Raw genomic sequence first — 13,043 nt, forward strand, 5'->3', positions numbered from 1 at the left:
GACGAATTCCTAATGCAAGAAATTGTATAGGGCTAATAAAGAAACATTATTATTATTATTATTCAAGCACCGAGCGCCAGGTACCCCTGTGCTGCCCTTGTCAGTGCCTTTGACAAAACCTTAACAAGCCTAAGCAGTAGCCCCAAGCCGTCTCCTTCAGATCCGCACCGAGGAGTGTTGGTTCTTTTGCGTGTCTGTGCACGACAATCTGCTGAGACCAGACACCCTTTGGTTGCCGTTCTTCTCATGTTTTATTTTTTGGGGGCCGCGAAGCAGCATCCTTATTGTACTGCGGGGAGCGGGACGGAGCACGCAGCTGTAACAGAGGGCTTGTTAGCAAGCTGAATTCATTCATCAGAATGCCTTCTGGATCGAGACTCACACCTCTCTACAGTAGATCATGTATTACACATTCCGCACTGTGGAGCGCCTTTGGTTTGGGCTGCGGTGATTCCTTTCCTGGGACAGCAGGTCTGTATGGATGAAAGAGAAAAATCTCCTTATTGGACCTTTGTGTGGACAGGGGCCTTCGTCGCCATGCTGTGCCCGAGGAGCCCCCGCAGTGGCCACTCGCAGAGCCCTGCCTCCCTGTGCCCACTGACCTCGCCTTCCAGTGAGCTCCATTAACACACACAGGCAGCCCGCGGGCCAGCTCGGAGACCACCAGGACACCTCTCTTTATTTATTCTCTGTTATCAATAATCATGATGATGACCCTAATAATGTGAAGCACGGGGAAGCAGAACCATCGGCAAATAAAACACACCTTTAATAAATTCTTGGCTCCAAGAATTCAGCCCCACATTTGTTTTAGTGTTTTCCTTCCCAGAGGATGAGCTAGCTCACGGTGTTGTGCTCTGAATTCTAAGCGCGTTGTCAAATACAAATTTAAACCACTCTTTCCATATGTATAGCCTATAGCCTATAAGCCTGTGGGTAATTTTACCAGCTCTCCAGGCGCCTGGTATCTCATTCTGTCTCTGTAACAGGAGTGAATGGTGGCCAATAAAAAAGTCTGAATTGTTATTTTTTTTTCCTACAATACCTGCATTGAAGAATGTCCCAGCACAGGCAGAGGAAGATGAGTTCTGCTCAGTTTATGCTGCCTTGGCAAAGGAGCCTTTGGAATTGATGTGATTGCTTGAGCAGCTCCGCTAACTCAGAAACATACACCAGGCTCTGTTTCCTCCCCCCTCGCACCCCTGACGCTGCAGAGGTGGTCATTTCCAAGCCAGGCCATGCTGATCGGTGATTTTGATGGTTTAAAAATGTACCTACAGTAATACACAGAACAGTGCTTTCGTCTGAAAGCGTCAGGAATGACAGCGTGTTGTGAGATGGATATCAATTGGCTGTGTTAATCATGGTCTTGAAAAGATGTCAGATTTAGCAAAGTATTGATTGTCTGACATTTTTGATGATTTTAATAGGAGGCTCACATGCAGTAGAGTTAAAATAAAAAGGAGAAAATGGCCATGCCATAGATGGTGCAATGTGTGCAATTTTGTGCTCCAAAAGTGTGCACATTTGGTACATGGGTGAAATTGCCAAAACAGAGCCTGGATCCACAGGAGTCCTGTAGCTTTTCCACTCCTCTTGTTCCCTTATGGAGGAATTCCGTGTTCCAATAGTGGATAGTGATCCAATACTGCATATTTAAAAACATGTCAAACCAGTTTGGACTTTGAATTGGTCATCATCAGCTCATTTTGTGAAAAAGTATAAATGATGGATGTAGCAAACATGTTCTGTGATGATTGTCATGAGCACAATGGCATAGGCTGTCGTCCCAGGCGCAGACATGATTGGAGAACCAGACTAAAGCTGTGCAGGAATTTTCGTTGCTCTGAAGGCTTGCAGTGAGCTGATGTGGTCAGTGCTGGAAAAGCTTTTGAGGGATTAGTACCTAGTTAAATCCCTAATCAGAAGCTATAGAAAAGAGATCAATAGGATATTTTAGATCATAATTAGCAAATGACCATGCTTGGATCGTTTAATCCATCAGCGAAGGATTTGCAAATGATCTGTATCTAAGGATTTTTAATACCGCACACTTCATTGTTCATTATTTGAATTCAGTAGAACAGTGAAAGGGTGTTTTGTGTAATGTTTTGAAGGAAATCCAGACCCCAGATATTCTGTATTCATCTGCTGAGCTCCTCTTGCCTCGTAACTCACTCCAATTGCAGAAAATTGATTATATTGAATTTTGGTTTGAGGCAGAAGGTGGATATGAGCTTTGGCAGCCTGTGTGTCTGAAAGGGTGTTAGTTATGAATTAATTAATTGTAATAAAAGCCCTTTTTTGTTAAATCATACTTATTATTTCCTAATTATAGCTTTCAGTGATACCAGTTTCAGTGATATTTTAACTCACTCTGCTAAGAAGATGTTTCCAGTGAAGTGACATATTCGAAACAGTGAAATTCAGGCTCCCAGTATCTTCTGGCTGTGGTACCTATGCTATATGCTGTAGACATGCAAGTGGCACTCTCTCTTAACTCAGTGGAGACAGATCAATAAAAACAGAAGCAAGGTTACAAATGAGAGGAGACCATTCAGCTCATCTACTGGAGCTGTTAGGTAGTTAGTTGCTAATTGATCTCCTGCTGCTGTGTCTTGAAAGAAGTCAGGATATCAACGTCAGCATCATGGCTGGGTACGTTGTTTCCCAATTCCACCACCTTTTGTGTAAAGAAGTTCCTTTATACAAATGCTTTACAAACCAGCTTCAGCACCAGGAGCAGAGACACTGTGAGGAGACATGGACACTGGGGTACCAACCAGCTTCAACACCAGGAGCAGAGACACTGTGAGGAGACATGGACACTGGGGTACCAACCAGCTTCAGCACCAGGAGCAGAGACACTGTGAGGAGACATGGACACTGGGGTACCAACCAGCTTCAACAGCAGGAGCAGAGACACTGTGAGGAGACATGGACACTGGGGTACCAACCAGCTTCAACACCAGGAGCAGAGACACTGTGAGGAGACATGGACACTGGGGTACCAACCAGCTTCAGCACCAGGAGCAGAGACACTGTGAGGAGACATGGACACTGGGGTACCAACCAGCTTCAACAGCAGGAGCAGAGACACTGTGAGGAGACATGGACACTGGGGTACCAACCAGCTTCAACACCAGGAGCAGAGACACTGTGAGGAGACATGGACACTGGGGTACCAACCAGCTTCAACACCAGGAGCAGAGACACTGTGAGGAGACATGGACACTGGGGTACCAACCAGCTTCAACACCAGGAGCAGAGACACTGTGAGGAGACATGGACACTGGGGTACCAACCAGCTTCAACACCAGGAGCAGAGACACTGTGAGGAGACATGGACACTGGGGTACCAACCAGCTTCAGCACCAGGAGCAGAGACACTGTGAGGAGACATGGACACTGGGGTACCAACCAGCTTCAACAGCAGGAGCAGAGACACTGTGAGGAGACATGGACACTGGGGTACCAACCAGCTTCAACACCAGGAGCAGAGACACTGTGAGGAGACATGGACACTGGGGTACCAACCAGCTTCAGCACCAGGAGCAGAGACACTGTGAGGAGACATGGACACTGGGGTACCAACCAGCTTCAACACCAGGAGCAGAGACACTGTGAGGAGACATGGACACTGGGGTGCCAACCAGCTTCAACAGCAGGAGCAGAGACACTGTGAGGAGACATGGACACTGGGGTACCAACCAGCTTCAACACCAGGAGCAGAGACACTGTGAGGAGACATGGACACTGGGGTGCCAACCAGCTTCAACAGCAGGAGCAGAGACACTGTGAGGAGACATGGACACTGGGGTACCAACCAGCTTCAACACCAGGAGCAGAGACACTGTGAGGAGACATGGACACTGGGGTACCAACCAGCTTCAACACCAGGAGCAGAGACACTGTAAGGTGAGATGGACTAGCTTACAAGCTCCTTTAGTTTTTCTGTCCCCTCTGGTGAAGACTGGCAAGCTCCTTCCACTTCTCCCTCAGCTTTGACCCCTTATGGGCGACGCCCTCATACGCCGCAGGTTCCTTGCGAACTGCACGGCACACTCAATGTACGAGAGAGAGAATCGGGTGCAGTTTTGAAAGAGACAGGAACGTGCAGCACCTAACCTGCAATGTACTGTAGAAACCGCAGGGACAGCAGGTTCATGGAGGGAACAGACTAATGTGAGAGAATGAGCCATCATTCTGAGACATGCACACTGATGCAAATGTTTTTTTGCAGGGAGCTCCTACCCTTCTAGCACAGCGACACAGCAACGCAGATCTGGTCAAGAAGAGACACAGAGAGAGCAGCAGAGGGATTGGGGCTGCAGAAGTGTGTTGTGTCTCAACAAGAGGGCGTGCATGCTGTGTCACCAGAGTGTGGGGCACTCCAACCAGCTCACTCTGGAGTCTTTTCACTCACTGCTTCTTGGCAAAGTAAAACCAGCGGCCCTGCTGGAGAGATCACAATTCACGGGCAGCTGTTGATCACAGTTAAAGAACTATAGACATTGCCACCTAATTGGCTTTCAAATACAGGAATCAATTAGCCATTTAACGTTTTTAGGGGGGGGTGCACCCTGTCCTTCTAGTTGGCAGTGCTGACTAATTTATTCATTTGGATCCCTCTCTTATTTACGTTTGCTTTTGTAAAAGGACTGGTGATTCCACAGGAAATCAATATTCACTCCGGTCGTCCTGTCTGTCTGTTTGGTCTCCAGCCACACAAGTCTCTCGTTTTCCTGCAGAGCCAGAGTGTCAGAACCTGAGGCGGAGCGCGCTGTTTCCCTGAAAGCTGGGGCTGTGCAATACTTTGCGCCACGCTCTCATCAATTATCCCATTATCCTGCAACAGAGGAAGACGCTGGATTGGCTGGAACTGCGGTGAGAGAGCGTAGATTCCAGTCCGGGGCTCCCGTCAGGAAGGCCAGGCGAATGTGCTCAGAAGCCATGAATGGAGCTGTCCTGTGTGAATAATTAATACTGAGCAATGAATACAGCAGTGTTTGTGTTTTGTGTAGCTTCTCCGGCACTCTGGGTGTTTGCAGGCTGCAATGGTTTTTATTCACTGTACAGAGTTTGTGCTCTGCGTCCTTCTCCAGGAGAGAAAAGGCGTAGCTCTCACCATTAAGAGGGGGCGCTGTCGTTTTCAATAGGGGGCTGTGTGGCTTTTGTTCTTAATCACCACCACTCTGAATAATATCCTCCTTCTCAGGTTGTAATGAAAGCTTAAACACGAATATATAATGTTACTGCGCTACTACATCTTAACAAGAGCCTACAAGAAGCATGAAGCAGGTCTGCTAAGGCTCACTGAACCAATATCCTGCTGCATTCCCTTTACCCCTCTGCTGATCTTAGAAACCCAGAATGTTTGTAAACATCACTTCTTTTCTCTCTCTGTCTGAGAGGGTCTGTCTGCTCCGATGGTGTCTTGAGCGCTACTGTGAGAGAACGAGAGAGGGAGAGCGAGGAGTGTGTGTGCGTGCGTGCGTGTGTGTGTGTGTGCGCTTGGAAGGGGCGGCTGAGAAAGCGAATGAGAGAGAGAGAGAGAGGGCGAGCGAGCAGGAGAGCCGAGAAGGAGAGAGAGAGGGGAGAGATGCTGGAACAGAGGATGAGATTCACTCCTGCACTTTCTATGTAGGATATGATAGGATTGCGGAAGAGGGATGGCTTCTGCCTTCGTTTTTTTAAAGATACTTTTTCTTTCTCCTCTCTTCTTCCAAACTGGACAGTTTCACCCCATGTGTCTCCAGCTTTTTTCCAAGGTAACTGACAAAAATTACTTAAAGGTAAAACTACTGCATTGTATCTTATCTACTACTGCATTGTATATTCCTACATGTATACAAAAATGTTTTACATATACATATGCATTAGCTCACAGCTTGGTAGGTTGCAAAAAGCATGCCTTTGTCTTCATCAATTGATTGCCTTGCATGAAACAAAATCTAGTTTAACTAAGTGCTTTTTTATGGCTTGGCTGCAGTAGCAGTTTACATTGAGATTCCCCTGTTTGCCGGGACTGGGACATATTTCAAGTGGCACCTTTGAAAACAGGTGCTGAGACAGAGGATGCACTGCGCTACAGTCCTCTACTGGCTCGGTGCGGAGCCAAGTCCTGCTCGAGAATCGCATCCTTGTAACGCTGCCGGCTTTCCACGCTGGGGATGCTCTGGGAATGCTTCTCCCAGGTATTCCCATTGATCCCCCCCTGGAATCGGAAGCAGTCTATTGACTGCCCAGCCGCTGGGAGACGGTGAGCTTCTGCACCCTGCCTGGCGGTCAGCAAGACCACTGCTTGCGGCAATTCCACCTTGCAAAGTTTGGAAGTGGAGTCCGGAGGGATTTATTTGTTTTGTTTTGTGGGATTATCTCATGTGCAGATGCCAGTATATGCATGCGCTTCACGTAGCAAATGTTATCAACAGCTGCAGGGAGCAATGCAGCGTTTTCTGGGGTTTCGGTGCTCGAAGCAAAGGAACGAAAAAGATTTTCTCCGTCTTTTGTTGCGGTTGTCCTGCTGTGGATCATTTGCACTTACAGGTGTTGTGAAGAATAAAACATCGTGCAGGACAGGACAGGCGCTCTGCAGGGAACAGGGGACCGGGCTTTCGAGAGTTTGCAAGCTGTGTTTGTTATTTTAGCAGACATGCATGAAAAAGTGATGCTGTTTAACTTTGTCTAATGTCAGCAGCAGGTGAACACTGACCTTTGGTCCTGTTTGAGGTGTGCAACAATGTCTGATAATTGATTGCTGTTGTTACGTGTATTGTTAAAATGTTTTATTTCAGTTATATCTCCGATGGATTTTAAGATTGAATTTAGTGTATCACACGTTGCCTTATTCAAGACACGTCGCACATCATTTTACTAGCAGTAGCATTGAGGCAGTCAATTTTATTTTAGCATTTCAAACTTTCTTTGGTCATGTTTTTTTTTGGTAAAGTTTTTGGACATGAAAAAAAAGTTGTGCAAAATAGATGAAAACTGACATCACTATGAAAGTGCGCCTGTTTTCACAAACGTCAGGGACAGCCTTCACCACTGTTGCATCCCAATCAGTTCTGTCCTGTTGCTCATTCGGAAGCCTCTGTTTCTTTTTCGTGGTCTATTTAAACAGGATAGCAAAGCAGAGAGGGTAGCTCTTTCGCCCCTGTCAAATCCTGTGCTGCACAGTCTCTAACGTGTGTGTTGCCTATTTTGACAGGCGTGCTAAAGGAACTCCATACAAGGAATTGAGTGGCCTAAACTCCAAGCTTCTGGCCTAACAAGAGCTGTAATTTTAGTAGAGAGAGCCCCCCCCCCCCCCCCACGGTCAGGACTGGAGAGAGAGGGACTCCCACACATTGAAGGCCGAAGATCTAAAGAGAAAGAGCGAGAGGGGAGGAGTGTGAGAGAGGGAAAATTGTCTATCTTGCAACTCCTGAAACCATCATCACAATTTAATGTGAATCTGAAAGCCACAGGACTGCATCACATTTGCGTTCTGACAGAGAGAGAGAGAAAGAGAGACTGGAATTGTCTGCAGAGGATCAGAAGCGTTTCTCCCAAGGTCTTCCCAGTGTGTGTGTTTTTTTTTGTTGTCAAAATTATTTTAGCAGTTCTCTTTGGATCTGTGTGGATGCGGTATTCCAGATGTGTGAGTTCTGGCGCTGCTGATGGCCCAGCCAGCTGTGCAGATTTCCCAGCGGGCTTCAGTCCTCACCAGGGCTCCCTTCATGAAGACAAGAGCACCCTTCTGCCGCTGGTGAAATTGCCTCCCTGGTTCTTCAGGGGGACAAGAGCTTCGTTGTGTAAACCAGACGGCATTCTTGACTCTTCATAGCTCGGATGACCAGAGTGCAAAGGGCCGTTGGTTTTCCCTTCAGTTGGGGAACGTCTAGTACAGAGTCGGGTTTCCCTGTTCTTGCCTGATCCACGGCACCTCTTGCCAACTCCAACCTAACGCGTCTTTACGAAGGCATTGCTAGCGAGCCAGAATGGCGGCCGGCGTGGCCACGTGGCTCCCCTTCGCCCGGGCCGCGGCAGTGGGCTGGCTGCCCCTGGCCAAGAGGTCCATGCCCAAGCCCCCGGTGGACAAGAAGAGCCGGAACGACGAGATCCTCTTTGTCAACGTGAGCGGGCTGCGCTTCCAGACCTGGAAGAACACCCTGGACCGCTACCCCGACACCCTGCTGGGCAGCTCGGAGAAGGAGTTCTTCTTCAACGAGGAGACGCAGGAGTACTTCTTTGACCGGGACCCGGAGATGTTCCGGCACGTCCTCAACTTCTACCGGACCGGCAAGCTCCACTACCCGCGGCACGAGTGCATCCAGGCCTTCGACGAGGAGCTGGCCTTCTACGGCATCGTCCCCGAGATCATCGGCGACTGCTGCATGGAGGAGTACCGCGACCGCAAGAAGGAGAACCTGGAGCGGCTGGCGGAGGACACGGAGGCCGAGATGGCCACGGACACGCCCCTGCCGCCCGACAGCACGTCCCGCGAGCGGCTGTGGAGGGCGTTCGAGAACCCGCACACCAGCACCATGGCGCTGGTCTTCTACTACGTCACCGGCTTCTTCATCGCCGTCTCCGTCATCGCCAACGTGGTGGAGACCGTGCCCTGCCGCCCGCCCAAGGGCCACGTGAAGGACCTGCCCTGCGGGGAGAAGTACTCGCTGGCCTTCTTCTGCATGGACACGGCCTGCGTGCTCATCTTCACCTTCGAGTACCTGATGCGCCTCTTCGCCGCCCCGAGCCGCTGCAAGTTCATGCGCTCGGTGATGAGCGTCATCGACGTGGTGGCCATCATGCCCTACTACATCGGGCTGGTCATGCCCGAGAACGAGGACGTGAGCGGCGCCTTCGTCACCCTGCGCGTCTTCCGCGTCTTTCGGATTTTCAAGTTCTCGCGCCACTCGCAGGGCCTGCGCATCCTGGGCTACACCCTGAAGAGCTGCGCCTCCGAGCTGGGCTTCCTGCTCTTCTCCCTCACCATGGCCATCATCATCTTCGCCACCGTCATGTTCTACGCCGAGAAAGGGACCAAGGGCACAAACTTCACCAGCATCCCGGCCGCGTTCTGGTACACCATCGTCACCATGACAACGCTAGGGTAAGGCCTGGGTTCTCTCCTCATCCACACCCGGTCACTCAGACAGCTCAGACAGTCTGGCATCCTGGCCGCAATTTGGAGGGATTAGCAAAGATGAGATGGAAAGCAACAAACTTGCAAATTTCATTTTCCTGGAAATGTCTGCCCTCTCTCCCCCACACCCCTGACTTCTTTGGTAATAAACTAACATTTTATTGCTCTCTCTTTTCTCCAACGGCATACTCCCTAACCTCTTTAATTTGACTTTGAACTTTTCTGGCTTGCACTGTGAGTAACGGTTGTCCAGCACGATAGCACAGCGTGTCTCTGGGAGTCCTGCGGTTTACTGCCCGGGTCTGTGATGTCGGGTTCTGTAGTTCTGTGAATGGGATTAGCTGGGCCTGAGCCAGCCTGGAGCACAGCGTTTCCAGTGCTGTCGTCGAGGAATTATATTAGCCTCACATTTAAGCAGCCTCTCCAGGGTGAGTCAGAGCTGTGGGTGGGGGTTCAAGAGGGGCAGTTTGTCAGTCCCGTGTGCCGCTTGTCTTGGACTCTGAAAAAGAAGCTGGCGTATTTAAAGTGGGTCGTTCCACAGCACCGACCCCGGCCTGCTGGTGCAGCCTGTGCTAAGAATAGGAGGCTCTGAGGCAGCCGAGAGTGTGTGGGCTGTGATTCCAGTGTTGCAAGTGCTCAGGCAACCTACAAACAGGAGCCGCTTGCTCAGAATTAGTCTAGTGTTTTTCTGAAGCCAAACGGGCATTGACTTCTTTCTGCAGTAAGTGAGGCACCCAGAGCGCAGCAGGGGTGTCAACCAGGGTTCCCGTGCAGAGCTGCTCGAGTCATTCCAGATTTTATAGGCTGCTGTAGGTCAGGTGTGGGTGCTGGAGACTGCAGCTGCATACCTTGTTGAGATTGAATTTGTATAGATAAATGCGTGGGAGTGAAGACAATACTAAGTATATTTTTGGCTTAATCAGTTGCAATGTCTGCTAGATCCCCATGGCAGCTAAAATGGATCAAACTGCTACATAAAGGGATCCTTACTGCTAACTCCGGTTGTGTGTGTGCGTCACTCCTGGCCCTTGGAGCGCCTCCTGTAGGTGATGAACCTCCCTTCCTCTGACTCTGAGGTTCTGGGCTTGGCTCGGTGGGCAGGGGGAACAGAACCTTCTTGAGTGAAATGCAGGTCATGGACATTCATCAACATGGCAGGGGAGTTTGTTCCATCCTCCCACAACTCCTTGTGTAAAAAAGGGCATTTTAGCATCTCCCCTGAAGGAGAAGTGTGATGTGATAAAGTACTGGAGTAAACTGGTGCCTGAATCTTTTTTTTAACACGAAGGTGACCCTCACCAAATTGCCTAACAGTCCCTCACACTTATTGTTAGTGGTTATGTGGTTGTGGTCTCGTATTGCGGTATTTCGTATTGAATGGCATGGGATGTGGATTCACTGCTGCCTATCTCCTCACACTGCTACCACTTGCTAAAGATCACTGAGACCTACTGGGTCCAAGCAGAGCTTGGGGTTCTGTCTGCAGGGCTTTCCTAACTGGATAACCTAGGCAGTGAGCTAAAAACTGCCTTTTAGCAAAACCTAGTCACTCACGAGCGATGTCCACACTCCCAGTTCAAGGGGGTGAGAGTACAGAATGATGATGAGTGTGCTGTCTCTAAAGGGCTGTATTCTTCCTCTGGGAAAGAGCTATTTTCCCAGCTGCTTCCCCAGTGGAACCTGGGGCTCCTGCAGCCCTTGCGGCTGGTGTCTCCCATGTGCCTATGGAGCTCTGGCGTTATTCTGCTGCCCAGACCCTACCCGTGCTTCTTTGTGCCCCCCGACCTCACGCCCCATGCCCGCGGTCATCCTGAGTCCCCTCTGCTAACGGGGCTCTGATGAGCGCGCAGGGCCCCAGTGTCCAGTCTGTCTCCTGCTGCAGCAGCTGTGTGAGTGTGTTTCCATTCTTTCGGCCGACACATCAGGCCCTAGTTCTCGGCCCCAGAGACCTCTCTCGAGGTGTGGGAGCGCTGGGAAAGAGCGATCGGAGCTGGAGCGATGACGCAGGGCTCCTGTTCTCCCAATGCGGTCGGCGTCTGCTCCGACTCCCTCCCGATTTCCCCTGTCCGTCCCCTCTTCTCCTCGTAACCCTCTCAAGAGTGATTTACTCTCAACACGTTCCTGGTGCCATCTGTCGCCAGGTTATGTAAGTGTCTTCTGGGAAGCCTGTAGCCCTTGAAGCAATGCTGGGATTAACGGAATTAAATACAGACGCACCAGAAACTTGCTACCCCTCTGTAAACCCACGTGTCTCTGCCAGATTTACTGCGGTCCTGCGGTTGCAATTTTCAAGCTCTTCCCTGACAGAGACACCCTCATTTTAGCGTGCAATACTGTAAGTGACAGCTTCATTTTAATTGACATGATCTTTTTTTTTCGAAGGGTGTTTGTCCCCATGGTGTAATTTTATTCCTAGTATCGTACTTTGATGGGGTCATATTTTCTGCGAGGGCTTTCACAACTTCCAGATACAGTATGTGTCCTCAGGCTGTGGAGATGTCAGCCACCTGTGTGCACTCCCTGCTCCTCTACTTTCCCAGGGTGATATGAGGTTGTGTCCTCTCTCCTGAGAGCGTGGGAAAGGTCACAAATGAGAAGAGGCGATCCAGCCTGTTTGGTTGTTTCTGCAGTAATCAGTCAATCTCAGGATTTTATCCAGCTGTTTCTTGAAAGAAACCAAGGTGTCGGCTGCATGGCTGGGGAGCTTGTTGCATGCTCCCACATCCCTCTGTGTAATTACGTGCCTCCTGTTCTCAGTTTTACCTCTCCTCGTGTGCTTTCTGGTTCATGTTTCACGGTTGATTTTGAAGAGATCTGCTGGGTTGACTTTGTCAGTGCCTTTGAGGAGAGAGAGGACGAACTCTCCCTCGTCTCAACAAGTTGAAATATTAGACCACAGTCCCTTCCCTCTGATATCATATGCTGCCTCTTCCTCTTCCTGTCTCTGCTGCTCTCCAGTGCCTTCGGGATATACAGGGCCAGCTGGAAACAGGGAAAGCTATTTGAGATTGCAGCTGGTGCAGCAGACAGCCTAGCTACGATTCGCAGTTGGGTTGTTCCTAGTTTGTACTTCATCTTTTAGGTTGCACCTGAAAGAACTGTGACCTCTGCCGTCTGGGAGTACTCAGCAGGGATCGTAAATACTGGAGCTGCTGCAGTGTGGGCCCTAGAGTTTTTCAGTTTCACTAAGAACCTCAGAACGAGACTGCAGTTTCTTCTCTTACTCCGAGACCTTCGGTGATCAAGGGCTGCTCTCTCCCCTCTCTCTCCCTCATTCTCATTCTCTCCACTCCCAGGCCAGCTCCGATCTTGATCCCAGGCCCCTGCTGTGCTGGGGAAAAAAAAAAACAGTCCCCTTTCGGAACGATCCTCATCTCTAATACAGTACGCATAGCACAACGTCAGCACATCCTCTACCTCTGGCTTTGAAGCAGGAGGGCTGCTGCTCTGTCTCGCGCACAAGTCTTACGTACAAGGCCCAGCACTGTAGATCTGAAAGAATGGGCTCAGGAGGAGGTGATGCTCATCTGGGTGGTCGTCTCGGTAGGTGCCCATGGAAAACTTACATTATATTCAACCAAGGGGCAACAATGGTAGAGCACAAGAAAGTATTTTGAGTTTATGATTTCAGATAAAATACTGTATGTGGTGAAAGCACACAGCAAAAATTGAATATTGTCAAATAGATTTACTATGGTAAGGGTTTATAAGGGTAATACCCAAAAACACATTCAACAGAGACTTCGTCTTAAATAACATGGCAGGGCAGCTTGTTCCACACTCCCACAAAGAAACAGGGCAGCAATCCTCCCAGAGCAGCACAGTGGTAAGTAGACACACTAGTGCCATGTATTCTGTATTTAAGGGCTCAGACACAGAGCAATGCCACCTGCCAGCCTCGGTCTAAAGT

General features: G+C 49.6%; 1 protein-coding gene across 4 annotated transcripts in view; it reads left to right on the forward strand.

The window, feature by feature from the left end:
- The first annotated feature begins 3,395 nt into the window (after positions 1-3,395).
- The window catches only part of kcnd1 (potassium voltage-gated channel, Shal-related subfamily, member 1), a 74,236-nt gene continuing 64,588 nt past the window's right edge, over positions 3,396-13,043 (forward strand). Inside the window, exons 1-4 of one of the 4 annotated variants that reach the window (XM_088623723.1) lie at positions 3,396-3,918; positions 4,244-4,887; positions 5,739-5,795; positions 7,214-9,100. In XM_088623723.1, the coding sequence (XP_088479849.1) occupies positions 7,986-9,100 (1,115 nt within the window). In that variant the 5' untranslated portion in view covers positions 3,396-3,918; positions 4,244-4,887; positions 5,739-5,795; positions 7,214-7,985. Of the gene's footprint in view, positions 3,919-4,243; positions 4,888-5,198; positions 5,796-7,213; positions 9,101-13,043 lie in introns of those variants that run through there. The other 3 variants (XM_088623722.1, XM_088623721.1, XM_088623724.1) reach the window with 3 other exon arrangements.

This window comes from Lepisosteus platostomus, chromosome 3 (assembly GCF_059453375.1).
Source record: "Lepisosteus platostomus isolate fLepPlt1 chromosome 3, fLepPlt1.hap1, whole genome shotgun sequence".
NCBI classification, from domain to species: Eukaryota; Metazoa; Chordata; class Actinopteri; order Semionotiformes; family Lepisosteidae; genus Lepisosteus; species Lepisosteus platostomus.